We start from the raw sequence: 21650 nt of genomic DNA, 5'->3' as shown, positions 1-21650 counted from the left end.
TGCGTGCGGCTCCTCCGGGCCCCTCCCGGCCGTTAGGATGTGGCGGACGCGGGTGGCGGCGGCTTGGTGAGCGGGGCGGGCCGTGGCAGGGGTCAGGGCGGGCGCTGCGGGCCGCCGGCGGGCCTGGCCCCTGGGGCGCGGCGGCTGTGCGGACTGAGCGGCCGCCAGAGCCGCCACCCTCTTCCGACCTCGGGGCCTCTGCCCCGGGCGCGGTGTCGGTTGTAACACTCGTCCCGGCTGAGCAGGCCCTGGGCACCCGTGGGAATGGGACTGCCCGCGGGAGAGGCCGGAGCCGCACAGCGGGTCGGGGGGGGGTGTGTGTGTGTGAATGGCGCAGGGGTGAGCCTGAGGCCTGCTGGGGTGGGGCTGCTGCTTGCTCCCAGGTGGGGAAATTCCCTATCCTTCAGCTCCCCTGTGACCTGGGGGTGCCATGTGGAAGGGACCTGCATCTCCCACATTCCTGCCCTAACGAGTTCGGGCAGCCTTCGTGTCCAGACGTTGGCCCTCCCCAGCAGCTGCCCTACGTCCCTGTTGTTTTTCACCGTTGTTCTACGTGATTCCAGGCAGGAGCGGTGAAACTGAATGGTAATCTCACAGTGTTCCTTGGCAGATATGGGAGCAGCAATAGGAAAATAAGTGTTGTTTAGTGCTGAATGAGAAAGAAAATACCACGGTGCTTTCTGTTGGATTAAATTTGAAAGACTCCTTTGCAGTCTTAGCTATTAAAAGTGTATATAACCTGTCTTTTACAGAGAATTTGTCCCAGCTGAGGTGGGGATTTTTTGAACTCTTAAACTGGAGCAATATGTGTAAAATGTTAGGTATGACTTCCAGGTGGAATGCTTGGCTATCAATAGTAACAGGCCACTGTTTCTTGTTTTACAAGAAACAAATTATCTCAGTGCGATGCAAGAGTAGTCAGGTTGCAGGCCTGTAATCAGGCAGATTCTAATGGCAGAGCTACTCATGTCTGGAAGGCTAATTTTTGTTATCGTTGTTAAAAACAGCTTTCCAGAGGCTTTAAATTTGGAACTCCTGAAGTACTTCATTTAATAGCATTGTTTTGGCACCCTTTTCAGTCTAACTGCACTTTTCAGTGAAGATCTTAAGGTCATTTTTTGTCAGTATTCATCAGGGGTTTTTAGCAGCAGGAGGAGAGAAGAAGGGAGAAAATGGAAGTTGTGGTATAATGATGGAGTAGTGGTTTTTTTTAATTAATTATAAGATTTTATGTGTGCAATTAAAGCAGGTAGGGTTTGAAATATGTGATAGCACTCAAAAGACAGTTGTTCATCAAGTTCTTGCCATAACAATCTGTGATGGAACTCAATTTTTCCTTCAGTTTAAATATACAGAATGAACGCTGTAAAACACAGTGTATTTTAAAAGAACAATCACAGAGAAGAAAATTACATAATATTACAAAATGCCTTTAACCTAGGTAAAGGCTAATAATGAGAAGTGAGTGCCATAGTATATACTGCTGCTTGGTCTCTGCTGAAAATATTAAATGTCTATGTAATGGTAGTGACTGCAAAACAAAAGAAATAATGGTCCAGTCATCAGCTTGCTTCATACAGGCTTACCACACCCTGATTTAAAAAACTGTCTTCAAAAGTGGGAAATAAAACATTTCTAGTGTGGAGGCACTTTCATTTTTCTGCTGTTATGTAGCCACTTTTGTATTGGTACTATCTGTGTTAATTTCTGAGCCTTTTGCAATTCCATGTCAAAGAGGAGAAACTTGTTACTGCTTTAGGGATTATTCTGCCTCCTGCTTATTATTCTCTTTCTAGATACTAAGTTTGTTATTGCAAAGGCACAGCCTTCTAGATAGTTTAGTGTAGCAGCAAGAGGATACCCTTCAAAATCATAGTGACTTTCATGAACGAGGACTTTGATAACAGTCAGTGGAGTTCCCTTTTTTTAAGCTTTCCATTGCGCTAAAGGAAATTTCTAAACATAGATCATCGGGAGAATTGGTCTTTTAAGAGAGGATAATGTCTCAATTCACATAATTCTGATTTCTAACTTATCTTCCAAAAGCTCAATTTCTGAGTCAAAAGTGCTTTTATAACAAAGTCTTCCACTTCTTTGGACATTAAGAATATGCCTGTCATAGACAATGTCATCTCTAGTACATGGCAAATCTCAAGGCAAAGAACTCTATAGATTATAGAGCATGTTATTAGAAAATGCTGTAATATTTTCCATTTCATATGATTCACTTATTCTCTTTAAGATCTGTTCATTTTAAATGATTTAGGATTATGGGGTGAATAATTTGCCTTCTCAATGGTGTGAAGCACTTCCTTCTTTTGTATTTGTCCCCTTTGTAAGTAAATGCACTTGATAATGTTGAAGACCCTGAAAAAAGCGTCAAGGGACAAGCATTAATTTCAAGAACTGTAACTTCACTCATGTTTGCATCCAGTAAATGATTTAATATTAACCATTCTGATATGATGGTGAGACTAAAAATTTACAGAAGAAATTGCTTTTTCCAGAGCAGTTGTCTTTTCCTTAAACTGGCAAAGCTACCTCAAAATGTTGAAGCGTGCAGATAGTGTAATTGAAAGTATACAAGAAGCTTTACTCCAACCTATGTGTTTGTTTTAACGTAGGCAGGATTGATAAGGTTCCTGTGTTTTAACATGTGCTTTTCATGGCTGAGCTCTGTTTTCAGAGTCAAATCTTTCAGACTGGAATTTTCCCTCTTGCATAACTCTGAATTACTTTATTGAAGTCTTCAACAAATATGGTACAGCCATCTCCAGAAATCATCTTGTCTATGCATAACCTAAAACAAAACAATAATGCTGTAATCCTAGAACTGCAGAATATTAGAGTGAAAGGGACTGAAAGATGTCATAAAGTACATGCTTCAACTCCAAAGGAGAATCTACTTTGCCAAAAAATGTCAATTTTTGCAAAGGAATTTCATCTGTGTATTGTTTTTTTGAAGTTTGAAAATCCTCTACAAACTTAATGTTCTTTAAAAGTTCGTTTTGAATAACAGGATAGGCCAAACTGTCAAGTTTTCTTTTATGTTACAAGTTGATCATAGTCTTCTGTGGACTCTTAGCTGCCGTTTGCCCAAACTGTGTTTTACCACAGACGTGTTACTTGCCTTAATCCAGTGTGAAAGTTAAATTTAATTCATAACAGACTCCATAAATGGTATTTAAGGTTTTACTTCTGTAATCACTAGAAATGCTATACACATTAACGATGTTTACAGCTTTTTGTTTTCCTGGTACCATACCAATGATAGCTGGAAATTGTACATTCAGAATGATGCTCTAATTTATCTGTAACCAGCTAAAATGTAATGTGAATTGCTTCTAAAGAGGTTATTGAGTTAATGGTGTGTTGACAAAATCTGTTACTTAGAGTTTTTATTTCTTTCTTTTAGCGTCATCTGCCGGAGTCTAGCAAATAGCAACTATGGAATAAAAAGAAAATCACCACTTCAAAACTTGCATCTTGTTTCCCGAAGTATACATCATCCCTACTATCCAAGTTCAAAATTTCAAAGACCTCCATTAAGGATATCCATTCAGCTGTTCTCTTCTCTTAATCGTCTTCCCCTACGCAAAACGAAACTTTTAAATGTAAAATACGGATACCAGTTCCACAGGAACTTTTGGCTAGCTAGACTAGCATCAAGGCTTCTCAAACTTCGCTATCTTATATTAGGATCTGCTGTAGGTGGTGGTTATACAGCTAAGAAGGTATTTATCTGTGGAAGCTATTTTATACATTTTGTCTTTGTTGTTATTATATACAGAAGAATAGTTCTTGGTATATCCACAAAAATACAAGATATCGTTGTTTGGTTAACTAATGACAATAGAGATGAGTGAATGTGGAAAACAGGTTATTTAGAGAACTAGTATAGATCTTAAAAGATCCAAGTAGTATTATTCATATTTAAAAGATGGTGGGTTAGTATGTTTTATATGTAGGTATTACTTTTCAACAGATTGCTCATATGCTTCTCTACATACATTTCTTTTTCTATTTCTACTATATTTTTTTCCTTTTTGTATTAGACATATGATCAGTGGAAGGACATGATGCCAGATCTCGAAGAATATAAGTGGATTGTTCCTGACTTCATTTGGGAGCTTGATGAACATATTGACTTCGGTATCACAAAAGCTAAAATGTTACTCTATCTAAAGACTAGCATATGAAAAACTTAAACATAAGGGTGTAGGTCCTTAGTGCCTCTCTCCAGTAGTATCTTTATAGCTGTAATTTGAGTGAACTTGTATTGTTAGAGTTTGGTGTGTGTCTTACCAAGGTATTTGTATCAGTGTGTTTGTAGGAAGAAATTAAGCATTGTTTAGCATTGATATTCCATAATTCATCCTTTCATTTGAGAATGGTCTTGGTCCTTTCATATGGCTGTATAATCCCATTATTGAAAGGAAAGTTGCAGCATGATCAAGGGGACTTACACAGGTTTTGGTAGTATTATGTGCAAAGTTCTTTCTTTCTATATGAATGACACTTAGAAGTAAAAAATATAAATAGATAAATAAAAGATATGTATGAATAAAAGACCAATTGAAAATGCAGAATAGTGAACCTACCTATCTACAAAATTGCCTTGAACATACAGAAGAAAAGAAAATGAAAAGTATGGACTCTGTTTTCCTGAACCTTCTGGTTACAGTAGGGTTTTTTGCATATTTTCAGATGAAAGATAGAAATCTAAAAAACAAGCACTGAGTTACTTCTTATATATGCAGGGTAGTAAGGTGGTGATTTTTTTTTTTAAGTTTATGATGATTTTACTACATGTATAAGCATTGCATAGATAAATGCAGAGATTGAATAACTGAGGCAAATGTTTTCTTGTTTTTATTGCTAGTGGACACTACATTTTTATAGTACTTTAAAGCTAGTAAGTTTGGTTTTTTAGAAGGATTACAAAATTGGCTTATTTAGGAAATTGAAAAATAAGCTTTTCTTAAAATGTACAAGAGGTGAGCATAGTTACTGTGTCGTGTAATTTTAAAACATCCTCTACAAAGTATGTGAGAGAATAATGTATGAAATGTGGTGAAATGCAGCAATAAGTTTTAGACAATTTTAAAGTACCTGAGGCAGCCAACTTATCAGGGAGTTCAAAGTCTAAAAAAGCAATTGGTTTTTCAAATCTGCTGATCTTTCCCAACACTAATGGGGGGAGGTACATGTGGAAAGAAAGTTTTTAATTCTTTATTTTTAAAAAAAATTTTAAAAGCCATGTCCTGAAACAGTTGCTAGGTTTTGCAGCCTAAGCCATTTTTGTTCACAAAAATAATAGGGAAAAAACCCTACTCATTAGGTGTTGTACTGTTTTCCTAGAGAAACTTATCAAAGCCCTTCCTGATGCAGATGACCTTGCCAAACTTCTGCCTGACTTTGACAAGATTGGAGAGAGCTTCACTTCACTGAAAGGATTTTTTTCTCCTGGTGAGAACAATTTTTCAGCTTAGTTTTAATTTTGAAAACATAAGCTATTACAAGATGAGGTTACAGGTATGTCCTTAGACACTAAAAGAAAGCGGATCCTGAAAATGCATGCCTTTTCATTGAATATCTCGTATGAAAGTCTTATGGACACAGGTAAGTGTAATGTATTTTTAAAAGCAAGAATTCTAGTAGCAAGTACAGAGAACCAAAATGTGAAATTGAATAGAAAACTAGCATTCTTATACAGCTCTAAAGAAACAGATTGAAAGCTAGATTGCTTCAGTGAGTCATAGAACCTGGATGTGCCCAGCTGGAATTTGAAGAAGGTGAGTGTGGCACTGGACAGTAACAGTACCACAGCTGTTACAGGAGAAAAGAGTTGGATTATTAAGAATGATAGTTCTTAATGTTGCAAGCATGTGAAATAAGAGATTTGTAATGAAGATTTTCTTTTGGGTTGAATGATCTTTTCCATCTGGGTTTAGCTCCAGAAGGACTTGCTTGAAAATTTAGCTCAGGTAGGGGCTGCGTTTCAAAGGAGTAGGTAGGAGTTCTAAATCCTTAACAAAACACCAGGGGATGGTTTGTTGATTCAGTGTGTCCAGGTAGTAGTAGGCTTAATGGTTTTCAGGTTTTGGGAGACTTAAATAAGACATTTCTGGTCAGTGGGCTTTTTAAAACTAAAAACGATTGATTGGATCATCGTATCTGACTTGCTAATGAGCACAGCTCAAAACTTCACCCAGTCATTCTTGTAATAAAGTGCAAGATTATTCCTATTATATACCTTAATAATTATCAAACCACATAAATTTGTATTCATGGAAGATTATATCTGTGAGGTGTTATAGTCATTGCTCTAAGGGTGTTTGAAAATAGTTCCATATCAGTGTGCGTAAGAAGTGTACTTTCATTTTCTTAAAATACTGTCAATGGCGGAACTAGTTTATTAATCTTACAAACTCAGCGAGCACCTAAGTAGGGATCAAGTTCAACAGAGTGACAAGTAGATTACAATCTCCTATGTATTTTGGCTGTTTAAAATTGTGGTGTTATTAACTGGTATTGTGAGATGTCACCTATTATTTGTTATTATACTCACCTGGGCATAGTTGCCATTTATGATTGTGTGGTCCTCCAAATGAGACAAAGATCCCTCATCTTTGTTTTGCATTTTGGTTTGTATTTATAATTTTTATTTCCCCTCTTCTGCTGATTTTTCACAGGTTACAATTTGGTTAGTGAAGTCATAGGAGCTTCTGATCTACTTCTGTTGTTAGGTGTGTAAAAGCCCTTTTTACTGCCCTTAACCTGCCTCTTTAAAGCAAACTGTTAAAACACTACTATACTAAGAGGAGTGAATATCAATGTAAACACACTATTTACAACAATTTAATATTGAATTACAAATACTTCCCAACTATTTTAAAAATACTTAGGTCCTCCCCTGTGAGAATGAATAGATGAATAGTTGTTATTTCTCTGCCACAGTCCTTAGCAGATGTTTTTTATTTCAGGCATTTCCAGAAGCTTGGTTTGAAAACCTATGTCATGACAATAGGAAAGAATATTTTTTTTCTCGTTACAATAATACCAATGGAATTTTATATTATCCTTTCACGTTTATCAGAAATCATTGATTTTACAATGTTTTCAGAACTTTAATAGTCTAATTGAAGCTGCCTACTCCCTTGTGATATAATTAATCTGAGTCACAAACTGGATATAAAATTTTCAGATGAGTTTTAAACTGAATTTCTTTTCAGTTTCTTAAGGTGGATCTTTTTTTAATAGGAACTTCAAAGATTATTGAATTAATAATTCATAGAGGTTGAAACTTTATAGTAGGTGTAGCTTGAGAATTTTTAAGTGCCTTTTGCATGTTATAATGAGTTTCTGTAATTATGTCCTAGGTTCTCCAGGAGAAACAGCATTCAGAGCTACTGACCAGGGATATGACAATGACAAACAGTACAAGAAGGTAATTACTCCCTTGCAAAACTAAAAATGTCGTGACAACAGGTAATTTTTTTTTAAAAGTGCTTCAGTAGCTAGTTGCAGATGTTTATTTGAAGCAGCTTGAATAGATTTTATCATTGACAATGACTTGAGTATGCATTGTTGTTTTTAATATATAAACAGTACAATGATAATAAACATTTTTGTAAGCAAAATACAAGGCAGTCAAAAATCTTCAGGAATTGCATTCTTAAGAAAATTGGTTTGTAGTAAGAATGTAATTTTAGGTATTTTGTGTGCCTTTGCAATTTTTCAGAGCATCTTCTCAGTGGCACTTGAGCTTATAGCTTATTACTGAAGTTGATTTAGGCTTTTATAGTTATTTTCAAGCACTTCTGCTTGCAACCTCATTTCTGTTGACGTTTTCACAGTTGTGATTCTTACTTAAGGATTTCTGCCTTAATAAAGAATTTCTATTTCTTAAAGCAGTCTGTGTTTTTACTTTCTTTTAGATAAAGCATACACCACATTTTTGTTACTATCTTCTGGAAAAAAATGTTACTGTATTTTGATAACTAAAAGTTTTAGCATTTTTTTCATTGAAAGCAAAAAAATTAAACTTCACCTTCTTTACTTAATGAATAGTAGATCTTATTTCTATTAAATTCCTAAATTGTAACGTTGCTCATTGTTTAAAGGCTTTTCATTTTTCCTGTGTGTATTTTTAAAAACTCTTTTAAAAAATGGAAGGAAAACAATATATATCGGGGAATTTGTAAATTATTGTATGTTTATTTTTGCAACTGAAAGTGTCTGAACTATAACTGGGGCTTTTACATAAAAGACATTTCTGTATATGCAGGCATGTATACATTTATTCTACATTAATTCTGCATGGCAATATATAGTGAAACCTGTACAAAGCTCACTTTTTATAACTGTTTTTTTCCCTTTAGAGCAGTGATGGATTTCTACATGAGAATTAAGTTAGCTTTTTTGTTTCCCCTTTGTCAGTAAACTGTCTAGATGTATTGTTTTATTTTCTCTTGAGTGATTGCTTAGCACAGGTTTCACTATTTAAAACATAAAAAATACTTTACTATTGGTTTGTGAAGAAGTGGCCATCTTAGTTTATTGTCTTTGATAACTAAATTAACTGAGATTTTTACTGAATACCAGTAATATCCCTAATACTTCTTATTATTATGGGGGTTTTTTTGGATGCAGTGACAACTGCATTTTAATGTTGCCAAAAAAACTTTGGCTGTGGTATGGAAAATATCAGCCCATATTAAATCAGTATGATTTAGAAAATTTAGTCTGGTGTACTAATTTTTGTTATTCCAATTATATCTGATATGTTACGCTTAGAAACTGTTGGTTTGCTGATTAATGTGATCAATTTTGGTCATAATATTTCAAACGAGGCACATATGAATACCTAACAGAGCATAATCACTTAGTTTATTGGCAAGCAAAATTATTATTTTCAAGACAATGGGTTAGATGGCCTTTTTTCATTCAATGCTTTCCACTGCCAACCAATACAAGTTTAAGAATTGTGATTGTATGGATGCATAAAGTGCTATAGCATGATATTGAGTGTGTCTAATGAGCTGGTTTTCTTTGTTTCATTGTGAAAAGATGAGTAACTGGTAAAGGAACCTAGGAATTCCTCATTTGGAGGAATGTTCTGTAGAACTGTTACTGGGCATGGTCCTCAGATGGGTCTTTAAAACCTCCTGTAGAATGAGTGAGAAACCAGTTAGTTTGCAAGATAACTTTGAGAGGGTGAACGTTGTCCCAAACACTGCATCAGGCTGTACTGCTTCTTGCCAGCTAATGTGTTCATCTCATAATCTCTCATTTAATACAAAACATACAATTTTTTGAAAAGAGAATTAAATTAAAATTACTGGAGTGTTCAGATAAGTAATTTAAATAAATGGAGTTTAAATCTGTTTCTACTTGGATTAAATAAGAAATTTTGTTCTTGGAGAAAGAGGAGAGAAGATAGTTATAAAAGCTATAGTGTAGTAAAATATTTTATTGTATTGTATGTGTGGGACTAGTTCAGGCTTGCACTTGAAGTGGCAGTGTTACTGTCTTAGAAAATTATCTTGCATTATTGTCTGTCTCCAAAAAAATTTCCAAAAGAGTTTCAGCTTCCTATTAAAGCAAACAGATTCCGAAGCTTAGCCCAATTTTTAAAGAAAATTTATAGCGGTTATAGCTGTGATGAAGTGGGTGTGGAAAATGTGACTCAAGCATTGATTTGGGGCTTAGAGGGCAGATAAATAATTCCAAACCAACCACACAGTCCTTTCTCTGCCTTTGGTACTTTTATAAAGTCTCATGCCTTGAAGAACCTGATGCACTCACTGTTGAGGATTTGGCAGTGCGTAGACTGCCTTGCTCAGCCAGCACTGGGTCACCTTCAGTCAGTGTAAGAAGCGGCACAGTAATTCTACAGCTCTTCACTACAGCTACTGCTGGAGAGTGAAAAAGAGGCTTTAGTAAGGAATATTGCTTGACTCGGATCTTTTTTTTTTTTTTAAACATTCTCATTTGTTTCATTCTTTCTTGCAAGTTATACAATAAAGTTTCCATAATTTTCTCTTTTTCTATACATAGCACCGTTATAGTCCCAACTTAATTCCCAGTTTCGTGTTATAGGTACTCTGGATAAAATTTTGACATTTATTTAAATTCTTAGAAATCGATCTCTTTACCTTCCTCATCATTTTCACCCCTTTACATCCCTCAGCATTTAATTATTTTTCCTGCAAGGACTTACTGTGGCTCAGCTTTTCTCATGAGCAGTCACACTGAAGTCAGTGGGAAATAGTGAAAGAGTCAAGACATGTAAAAAGACAGGGCTTTGGTTGCTCATGAAAATGGGACACAAATATTTTAGTCATGAGGAACTTCTAAATTAAAGAGAGAGTCATAGTCAACTGAAGTACAGTATATTAACTTTTAATATAAAATAATGTATTTTTTTTAAAGCATATTCAGTAACAATGTCGGCACTTGTTTTGCCTTTTTTTATTTATTGTGCACCCAGATTCTCACGATGACTTTGCAGGGTTTGTGCCACTGTGTTTGTCAACTAGTGTTATTCCCCTTCACATTGTTTCTTTGATAATGGAAATAATAATATAATGATTGTAAACAACTTGTTATTTGAAATCCCATTAATTGATCAATGTTGATTTTTCTAGATAAAATTCTTTAAAATAAATACAGTTTTACACTGGAATGATTGATTTTTGGGGGTGGGAAACAGTGGTAGTGTCCAGTGACACAGAGATGTAAACATTTTTGTTTGTGTCCTGATTCATACCAGCCTGGGTGTTGTGTGTATAGTTCTGTGCTATTTAAGGTTCTTGATACTATTTTTTTTTAATTCAAACCTGTAAAGTAAGAAATAGAAAATAAAGGAAATAAGACTATTGCCTGTTATATACAAAGAAGAAAGTGTTATTGAGAAACCTTTTAAATCACTGTATTTTTTACTTGAATATTTCATTAAATGGGGTAACTGTAGTTGAAAAGGGCTTTTCATACTTTACTATGGAGTAAGAGTCACATGGACCAGATGTCTTAGAAAGTAATTACACATTAAATAGTTAGATTTGGTGACTTCAAACATTTGTTAGAGTTCCTGTTTAAACGCTAAAAGGCCTTCATGGCAGGTTTTGTTCAGTGTTTTTTCTTGTATTTTCTTCACCCATAGCATAATGCTTAAAGGGACTGTGTCAGGTCGTATTGACAGTTTCCTTGTTTGCGAAATGGCAAAATATTATTATTGTTCCTCTAATACTAAGTGTAGCCATGAGGCTCGCTCTCCTTGCTGCTGTATAGAAATGAAATCTTTTGTTTTGCCTGAGTTCTTGGCACAGCTCTAATGCGTTTGCTAGTCTGGCAATGTAGAAATTTATTAAATCTTAAAGCAGTTCAGTAAAATACAAATGTGAAGATTTTTCTATTCTTGAAATGTTATACAAATCACTATTTAACAAATGTTTATATTTGGTCATTTGATTCTCTCTCCTCTTTTATCCATTCTCTCCTGTGTTGTTTATCCTTATGTGTACATGCCTGTGTGTGTATTTCATGCAACAAATGTATAACTTGATGGTAGATGTCTTGAATTCTTACACCAAAGTTCTATTTCAGGGTTTGTTTTGATTCCTGAAGTGCATTTTTTAAACCTTTCATTTCACTGAATGTTTTCTTAGAAGAAGATGTAATATTTTTGAAGAGCTTTATTTAAATAGTTCATTAATACTTTTGTCTACATTCTCTGAAATAAATTGTACATAAAGTTCCAGTAGATGCTGGCATAGTATCTCTAAACCAATTTTGAAAGACAGCTTACCATTACAAGAGTATTTGGTGTGGAGGGAGAAGAGAAGAAAACTAAGCTTCATGGAAATGCTGAATAAGTAAAGGAATAAGCATTGAGTTGCAGGGATTTTGAAGTGATCAGGAAGGATTATGACAGGATGAATTTAAACTGCAGTGTGTTACAGAAGTGGAGAGGGGGCTTTTTCTTTATGGCCTAGAAACTATTTTGCTTCTCCTAGTTTGAGAAAGTTAAGTAGCAGGCAAAATCATCTTTCTATAAACTGTATTGCTGGGAATAAGAACCAAATGAGTACTTTTACGTTACTGACAGAGTTGAGCCTATTAGGTGTTGTGCACAACTTTGTGTAGAATATCCAAAACACTCTTTAAATACATGCATTGTTAAGTTGTGAAAAATTGCTGATACTTAAGAAGTTCTGGTACGAGTAATTGAAATGAAATCCTGAAACCTTTGAGAATATTTTAAAGCCAGGATAGTTGAATTTTTTTGAAGATTTAGATGCTTAGTTAAATTTGAATATAATTATAAAATGTAGCTAAATGTTTATTGTTTTGTTCTACCTGGACTTGCAAAATGCATGGTTGTGCTGGCTATATCCACTGCCAGCTAGCTAGCAAGAGATCTTGCTAACGAAATTTCACTTCTGTTTGAACTGACCCATTCATACCTGTTTTTCATCTGTCTTTGTCATGCCCTTTGGTTTAACTTTGTGCTCCTTACACCCCAAATTTTTCCTCTCCTTTTTATTATGAACTCATGGCAGGGTCTGCTTGGTGAACTCATTCTGTTACAACAACAAATCCAGCAGCATGAAGAGGAAGCACGCAGAGCCGCTGGCCAATATAACATGGGCTCTTCCCAGCAGAAGCGAAAGGTGATGGCTTAAGGGACAATATGTACTGTATTCACACTAATCAAATACTTCAGCCTTCTGCATTTGAGCTAGAAAAATCTAACTAATTAAATCATGGACCTAAATAGTTATTACAGCCAACTTCACTACAGATGTATAGTCCTGTTTCAGTTTAACCAAGTTGCGTTTAAAGCATGGTGTTAAAAGCAGAACAGGTACTTTGTGTCAGTTTGAAATTGTATGTTCTCTGCCTCTATCAAAACTGTTATTTAAATGCATTTAAGGAAGGTATGTGTATAAATGTCAAGTCTGTTTTCTCTACTGTTGCTTGCTTACAGTAGCTCTATCTTGTAAGGGTATAGCTATTTACAGGCAATATATCTCTGGGAACATTTTTTCCTGCTTTACACTGTTACCAATCTGAAAATGACAGCAGCTTCTTAGAAACAGTTTTGCACAGACAATTAAATACTGCTGTTAATAACAGTCTCTACTGTATAGTCATCAAAGGTATTCCTTTGTCTGTTTTCCCTCAAAGCACAGTTTATACTGATATGCTGTGGTGGTTTAACATCTGTACATCACTTTACTTACTTAATTTAAGCTCTGATCATTTTATTCATTATTATATGGCTGAGATGAATTGGAAATGCTTCCTAAATTGGGATGTTTTAGTTGTCTAATCTATTACAACCTGTAATTCTTAACCACATTGCTTTGTTGGCTGCTTCTGTGCCCCCAAAAAATCTTTCTGATTACTCATATTTTTCAACAGCTTTGGAGTTGAGCACTGGATACAGAACTTACTCTTCTGTACATCTGAAGATAACTCCCACAGAAAAAGGAACACAGTAAATGTGAATTAAACTTTTAGACATAGTTGCATAGCTGCAATTGTCATGCTTTTTAGTCCGTCAACAGAGGAAATCACTGTTCTTTGAAACTATAGTAGCATTTTAAATGTAAATATTTTACTTTCTTGCCATATTATTTTTTATGGTTTAGAGTTACAACCCCTGGCTGCTCTAAACTGTTAATCTTCCTTTAATTAAAAAAAAAAAGATGGTGAAAGGCAATATTTCCTCATTTCATTTTTCAAATTTATTAGTTAATCTTCTGTCTGGATTTAAAATAACGCTGATGTATTCTGTCCTCAGTTATGAAGTTAGGCATTGTATAACAAAATATAACAGAAATGCAATTATTTGAGATTATTCTATCTCAATAGGTGTCCTACAAATGTCCGCATTCATTTCCTTCCAGATGTATATTTTAGTAGAGGAGTAAAGGTGTCTTCAGTGGTCTAAATATTCTCTATTCAGTTACTCTTTTTTTAATAAAGGTAACTCCTTCAGCCTCTGTCAGATTGCATAGAGTTTATTGAGAGAGCTGAAGTATGGAATAGTAGCTTGAAGTTTATAATAAAATGTATGAAGATGTAAAAATTACTGGAAAGGCAATACAATATTTGATATATAAAAATGTGTCAGCCTAATAAAACGCAATCAGGAAAAAAAAAAATGAGCTTGATATTACATTTGTTTCTGATTGAAATTCTACCTTGTTAGTACCTTCTTGCAACTAATTCTACAATTCCCAAGCTGTGAAATAGCTGTAAGGGCTATCTTTGTAAATGTCACCCTGTCCTCCAAGGCAGGTGCTCTGTGTTTTCTGAGTGTTGAAATTCTAACTGCCCTTGCATATGAAAAGTTTTAATTTAGCATTCAAGCGTGCTGTTTGGCATACATGCCTGATGACAAGGAATGTGTCTTTTTTGTCACACTAATCTTTTTGCTTGAAACAAATTGAAAGAGATGGTAAACTATTTTCTTTAAGTTATATCCTCATATCAGGATATTAAAGATTCCAATTATTGATCCAAATTCTCCTTTGGAAGAAGAAATTGTTACTGTCATTGAAATAAGTCATTGCATGCCCTTTTGACAGGGCATAAACTAACCTTGTTTATTTTTTAACTGAGTTGGCTTGCTTGCCTGTCTACTAGAGAACTTGATCATTTAATTTCCATTCTTGGAAGTTCTGTTGCCCAATCTACTTGCACATTTTCCATTTTAATTTAATTACTCGATATTAAATCTACTTCAGTTGTAAAGTGAATAATAGTAAGAACCATCTCACAATCAGGAGAGGTATTAAAAACAAAAATGTAATTGTTTCCTATTGATTTCTTTTTTTGTTAGCCTTTTGATAAATATTTAGCAGTATAATTGATTAGTCTTGTATAGCTGCACTGTGCATGGCTGCTTCTTACATGCATTTTGTCCGGGCCTTGATATTTTCATTTATATTACTGGAAATCATTGTAGTTCTTCTGTAGATGATCAATTTAGAATTATTTATAGTCTGATTAGAGAATATACAAAACCAGTAACTGCGGTTTCAAAGGTACTGAATTTTCAGAGGCACATACTTATTTTATACAGTGTGTGACAAAGGTTGTTGGAAAGCAGCTGCTGTGCAAAGTGAGTAACTCTATAAGGAGCTTCTGGTAATCTTAGTAAACGGGTATCTGCATCTTTGTGTGCAGGAACCCTTGATTAAAAATGGCCCTACAGTTTTCTTTTCTCATAACTCTTTATGGCTGCAATGGGGAAAGAAGGAGGAATCTTGATGTACAAACCATGCTGAACTGGATTAAACAAATATTGATGTGCCTACATACAGATATTTTAATAGTTGATTATTTTATTTTTTGTGAGTAGAAATCATAGATAAGTCATGTGACTGTTAGTACTTCAGATTGTTATGGTAGTTTTAGCTTTTATTGGCAACTTAAAAATTTTTAGCAATATTATGAACTACATGTTCAAAATACTGTATGTACTAACATTCAAAGCAGACCTGAACCAAATGCTGAAGCATATACATCATTCTAGAGCTGTTTGTTGTTTTTAACATAACTTACGTAAGTGTCCTTGTTAGAATTAATCATCTAGTACTAGATAATTCTTTGCTTCAGATCTTGCAACATGTAGCTGTGTGCAATATTTTTACTTACTGTGTTTAACATAAGTATACTGTACATAAAAGACAGTGCTTATGTGGTTAGAGGTAATCTGTCTATAAGTATGTACTTCAAAGATGCATCAAGGCCCCAGAAGTACTTTCAGGAACAGCTTGCTTAAGAGCAGAGAGCGGGAAAATGTTAATTGCTTTGAAAATCTGTAGCACATGGCAACACTTTGTTTTCTTTCCTTTATTTTCTTGCTGCTTCTGACTCTCCACAGCATTCTCTTTGCCCTTCTATTTTTATTTTCCCCTTATGTCTCTGAGGTGTTTAAAGTGTGTGTATATGTAAATGTTTATTTACATATACCACCTTGTGGCTGCACACATCAAGTTGTCTGTGTGCTAAACTAACCCTGTGTCTGGTGCACTCTTGCTATCACTGAACTAAACAGAAATGAAAAGGAAGTCAATTTACAGCACTTCCTCTTTGCTGTTTATGAATAAGAAAATAATTGGATATAGATGGAAATGTCAGCTTGGATTGCCTTCTATAAAGCGCAGGCACAATCCTGTGTATGACAGGTTTAATAGCTAAATAATATCAAACACCATAAATAACTGTGTGGTTTTTTTTCTTGTTTAATCTGTAACAACTGGTGTGAAATTATAGTAACTAAATTGATTTGTGTCTAAAGGACAGCTGTCTGCTGCATGTTAGATAATATGCTCTTTCTGATATGAAGCTAGCTTGAGTTGTAAATGTCACGTGAGCTTTATTACATGAACTTTATTTAAATATTGAAGCTTTTAACTATATCATTCTTTCAGTAATTGTTTAGATTATAGTTTTTTCTAAATTTAATATTTCATCAGTCAACCATTAGATTTTATGTTGTTTGTAAATGTTTACATCATATGAATTTGTATTGCAACATTTATGCTTTTGTCTTTGTGTTATTAAAAAGGGATTGTTTTCAACAACTGTTTATTACATCTTGATGAACCCATTTTAAGAATATTTGACTAAGAATGGCTCTAATTGCCTGATCTTATTACATTTATGCCTTGAACTTCAAAATGTTTTATATTATAATATCCTAATTTTTCCAGTTTTTAATGATATTTAAATAATTTTTAAATAACCCTTTGAGACTGTCCTGACTAACTACAATTTATGAAGTTGTGCGTGCATGTTTAGGGTTATAATTCTGAAAAACAAATATGAAATAAGAATCCCCTTGAAGATTCAGAAATAGTGAATACTCACCTGAAAGTAGTTTCTGTAGCAAGCAGGTGTTTTAGTGATTGTATCCCATTAAGACCATGCTAATTCAGGAAATGAACATACGAGATCTTGAGAGTTTGACCACTAAAATTACATTTCGGGCAGTGGCCAGAAAGCTCTGAGCACCATATAGAGTTTGCTTTTCCCTAAACCCACTTTCCTAGTATTGAGTCTTGAAGGGTTAATTTTTGCATTTGCATGTACTAGAATTCAGACTTTTTTTTGATGTGAACCTCCTGTTGCAGATGGAACTTCCCATCAGTGTTATATCTCAAGTGCTAATTGAATTTTACTTGCTTTAAAATGCATGTAAAGTCAATTTTCTTATGTGGAATGAAGCTTTCAGTTTATGATTTGGTTACTTGCAGTGGATAACCTAAACAATGTGTTAGAAGCCACGATTATTTTTCTTTGTAGGTTTCTGACAAAGAGAAGATTGATCAACTTCAAGAAGAACTGTTACGCACTCAGGTAACTTTTCTGAGTTACTGATGTCTAAAGTACAGATTTATGTGCAGCAGACTTGGATTTACTAGACAAAAGCACACCTGAAATGTAAGATATTTGGTAAAAATGCAGTGCTTTTTTCAGTCTTTGAGTTTATCAATACAGAGTTGACTGCATTGGCACAGACCAAAGGTCAGTCTAGTTTGTTCTTTCTCTGATAGTGGCTGACAGAATGCAAGAGGGGAGTGTAAGAATAGGGCAAATGTGTAATCATACTTTCCCAAAATACCTTCCTTGCCTTCAATGCTGTATATTCCTGAAAAGTAAAGTTAGCCCAAGAGCGTTACATAAATACAATGGTGATATTCCAGTTTTTAAATTGTTATGCATGCTAACTTTACTCCTAGCATTCTACAGTTGTATTTTATAACCTCAGTGCTACTAAATATATCTGTGATATCTTGTATGTTTAAATGGCACATTTGTTGCAGAAAGGAAATGAGTTTACTTATTAAGGAGTTACATTTTAATCCCTTCATCTAGGAAATGTCATTTCTGGTAAAGTAAAGAAGCTTTTAAATGCATTTGCTGACCAAACATCAGAGGTCCAAGAGGAAAAATAGACATCTTATGGGATATGTGGGGTGAGATTTTCAGATTATAGTACAGTGGCATTCAGGAGAACCAAAGTATCTTTTTTGTTTTCTTCCATCAAAAAAAATAATTGCAGTTGCAATGCTAGAGTTGTATATAAGCCATGCAGTGTTAATCAGAATCTGTTTTGTGAAGCAGTAAGCAGTTCCTTCAATTAAAGGTGTTTCTGTGATTGGACTATTTGGTATGAAAATTGCTATGGGCAGATTAAAAGCTTTTTCTCAGCCCTCTCTTCGGGATTTAAGAGAACATTTAATCCCTTCAAGAAGCTGAAGAGGATAGTGCTGTTCAGAGTGATGTCCTTTAAAAAAAAAAATTAAAAAGTGAAAATTTGAACAATAGTGACAGCTATTGGTAGGATTTTTTAATACACGTTTCTAAAAAACATTGCTTCACAAAACCCAAGCCACTTTCAATTTCTGAATGTCTTCCATCTAGTACAATTGTTGTAGTTTAATATAGTCTGAAAGATGTGCTTTTGCAAGTGAAATCCTGTTTTCAGTATTTCCTCTTGTTACTTCTGTTAAAGAGAAGCCTGCTTCATTAGCTGGCAGAAAAGGAAAAGATCTGCAGAGATCAGCTTTAGGATCACTGCTTTTCAAACTGGTCTTTTAAAAAGTGCACAGCCTAACTTCAGAGGACCTAGGAGTTCAATAATAGACATTTGGAAAGCCCATTTTTTAATATGAATTTATGTATATAGTGAATACATACATGTTACTTTGTTCCCCTTACATAAAACTTAAAACCTGACAAGGTTAAAATAGTAATAAATCTAGTATCTTCTATCAAGGATGCAAGTGTATATGACCATACATTATTTAAGAATGAAGTCGCAAAAATAAAATCATTTTCATGTTCTCTGAAATTTGGTCTTGCATTCAGTAGCTAATTTAAGAATTCCCTGTCTCAGCTCAACCAAGGAACATTTCCAGCCCTTCTGAGGGGTAGCTTTCATAATATTGGGCAATACAGTGTGCAGCTGCAGATCTGGTTTACAAAGAAATATTTCATCCCTTAGGCAGTCCTTCCAGAGCAGGAACCATGATTCCTCAGCTATATGATTTACAGTTCTTGTTTAGACAGCAACACTCTTTCCTTCTAGGTGTGTTGCCTTACAACAAACTTGTAAGGGTTTCATAAACCTTAATGGCCCTTTTCAGTGCAAATATGGTATAAGGTGGGGCTCCTTCCTGTCTCATTAACTGACTTGAACTTCACCAAATCTCATTGCAACAAAGTTTTAATCTCCTTAATTAGCAAAGCAGAACTAGCTATTTTTAACCTAGACTATTTTCAGGGTTGATGCATATTAGTCATATTAGTCATTACTTCGGTTTGCTTGCTTACTTTTCTTAAGTTAATGTACAGTTAATCTTTTGTTGTATGTGTAGGCTTCTAAATTGATTGGCTGTTTGGCTCAGCCACATTGTTTTGATACAGGGTTTTGTAATCTCTGTATATATTTGCTAGTTTTGAAAACATTTATTACTTACCTTTTTTTTATAACAGCTTATAATGTGATTTGTTCTTAAAAGGCCAAATAAATTTCCACATCATAGAAAACAGTTTTCAGAGTAAGTATTAAAACTATATTCATGTCTCTTCTTCAGAGGACTACCATAATCTCCTTCTAAACAGGACTGAGCTGGTACAGTTGTTTCTTGAACTGAGGTGGTGTACGGAAGAAAGGGTCTAAACTAGGCTTTCAAACTCACGTTTAAGCCCTGTGATCTTTTTGATTGAACAGCCAGTTCCCACTGACACTAATTTCTGTCTGACTGCATATGTGTAGCTCTTTTGAAAATGATGCTTGTTTAAGATGCTTAAAGATTGATTTATGTATCCCCAAGTTTGAACATTGTGGTCTTATGAGAACTTTTGAAGCAAAGGTGTTTTGTTGCTGAAAAAAATTCTAACAGTCTTCTCTTGATGGCCTTGTATTTTTAATAAACTGTAGTGATCACAAAGGTTTCTATACTTTTGAAAGACTTGCCTGAAGGATAATATATTTTTCATAGGTAAAACTTTGCTCATGTGAGTGTACTATTTCCATAATTACAAGAGTGTATTTGTACCACTGTTTTGTAGCTCAAATACCAAAGAATGCTTGAGCGATTAGAGAAGGAGAACAAAGAGTTAAGAAAATTGGTACTGCAAAGAGATGACAAGGGAATTCATCAGAGGAAGTTAAAGGTACTTAAGTGTTATAAATCAGTATAGAAATATAATTATGCCATATTTTCCATGATACTATTCTAAATTGTATTTGTTAATTCGTATATGAACTTTTAACATTTGTTATAAGATATCTGTGCTAATTTTTTGATGTGTTAAGGCTTTTATACTTTTTTTTTCTAAACTATATAACTTTTGGAAATGCTTCGGTTGAAGAGCACAAAGGGGTTACCAGGTCTAACTAAATAACTTAAGTAAGTGGGAAATATGGACTGGGTTTTTTGATGTAGCTTCACTGTATTTGCTAATAAATATGCTTCCAACTCTTCTGAGACACACAGTCTGATACCTTTGTGCTTTGTCATGGGTCTTACTGTAGGAATATAGTTACGGGGTCAGGAAACATCTTTTAACAGCCATGTATAAATCCAGGGAGATTGAACTGAGTATGCTTTTGCTTTTGTCTGCCAACATCCTCAGCATTCTAAAAACGGACGTTTTCTGCCTCTCTCTGCGTCACTTGCTGACCAATATGGATCTTCCTCTTTTGTCTGGGAACTGGAAGATAAGGAGTTCTTATTTGTACAGAATGAGGTTGATAGCTCTATACCCTTGTTAATGGTTACTGTTCATCAAGCTGAAAATATAAGTCTAGATATTTAATGGAAGAAACTCAATTCAGCTTCTTAACTTGGAAACTGTGAAGTCTGAGTGCTGTTGTTCTCTTATGCTGTACGTAAGAGCTCTCATTTTGCTCCTTCAGCAAGATGCATCTGCAGCTGTAGCATTTTCATCTACAGAAGGCAAGGGATGACTTTACTTGGTATTGTACTTCATAAAACAGAGATCTGTGCTGCAGTATAGACAGTTTAAGTTTCAAATCATCAGGACAGAATAAACACATTTTTACAGATGAGTTAGCAGAATATACAGATGAAGTAGTCTGAAACCCAGTCTTTGTTCTGTTAATTGGCTGTGTTTTCTCTCTGTATTTTTTTTTTGTAGAAATCCTTGATTGATATGTATTCTGAAGTACTCGACATCCTGTCTGATTATGATGCCAGTTATAACACTCAAGATCACCTGCCTCGAGTAAGTAGATTAAAAATTCAAGGTTTTTTACTGAAACACCAGTCTTATAATTGAATAGAACATTTAATTATATTCCAGGATAATCCAGAGCTAGTGCTAAACTATTTTCTTGTAACTCCAGGGTTTTTGCTTAAGGCATGTTCTCCATTTTAAATGCAACAAGAGAATTTTGAGAATAACCAATGTAACTATGTTAAATCTGTCTTGGCTTATAGGTAAAATGCTATCTAGATACAGATATTGCTGCTGTGCTCAGCCTTTCATTTTAAATGGTTTCAGTCAGGGCACCCCAGCCTTCTCAGCATTGTAAAATGACTGTTGTTTCCCGGTGTGTACCAGTGGAGCTGAGAAGGCAAGGTGCCCCAGCT

The 21650-nt window shown here is 34.8% G+C and overlaps 1 protein-coding gene across 4 annotated transcripts in view; it reads left to right on the top strand.

The window, feature by feature from the left end:
• The window catches only part of OPA1 (OPA1 mitochondrial dynamin like GTPase), a 59063-nt gene continuing 37413 nt past the window's right edge, over positions 1 to 21650 (top strand). Inside the window, exons 1-10 of one of the 4 annotated variants that reach the window (XM_050902208.1) lie at positions 1 to 66; positions 3416 to 3734; positions 4056 to 4152; positions 5362 to 5469; positions 6696 to 6749; positions 7383 to 7450; positions 12567 to 12677; positions 17329 to 17382; positions 20104 to 20208; positions 21196 to 21282. In XM_050902208.1, the coding sequence (XP_050758165.1) occupies positions 38 to 66; positions 3416 to 3734; positions 4056 to 4152; positions 5362 to 5469; positions 6696 to 6749; positions 7383 to 7450; positions 12567 to 12677; positions 17329 to 17382; positions 20104 to 20208; positions 21196 to 21282 (1032 nt within the window). In that variant the 5' untranslated portion in view covers positions 1 to 37. The remainder of the gene's footprint in view (positions 67 to 3415; positions 3735 to 4055; positions 4153 to 5361; positions 5470 to 6695; positions 6750 to 7382; positions 7451 to 12566; positions 12678 to 17328; positions 17383 to 20103; positions 20209 to 21195; positions 21283 to 21650) is intronic. The other 3 variants (XM_050902209.1, XM_050902210.1, XM_050902211.1) reach the window with 3 other exon arrangements.

This window comes from Gymnogyps californianus, chromosome 10 (genome assembly GCF_018139145.2).
Source record: "Gymnogyps californianus isolate 813 chromosome 10, ASM1813914v2, whole genome shotgun sequence".
NCBI lineage: Eukaryota > Metazoa > Chordata > Aves > Accipitriformes > Cathartidae > Gymnogyps > Gymnogyps californianus.
This window is presented reverse-complemented; position numbering and strand designations above follow the sequence as displayed.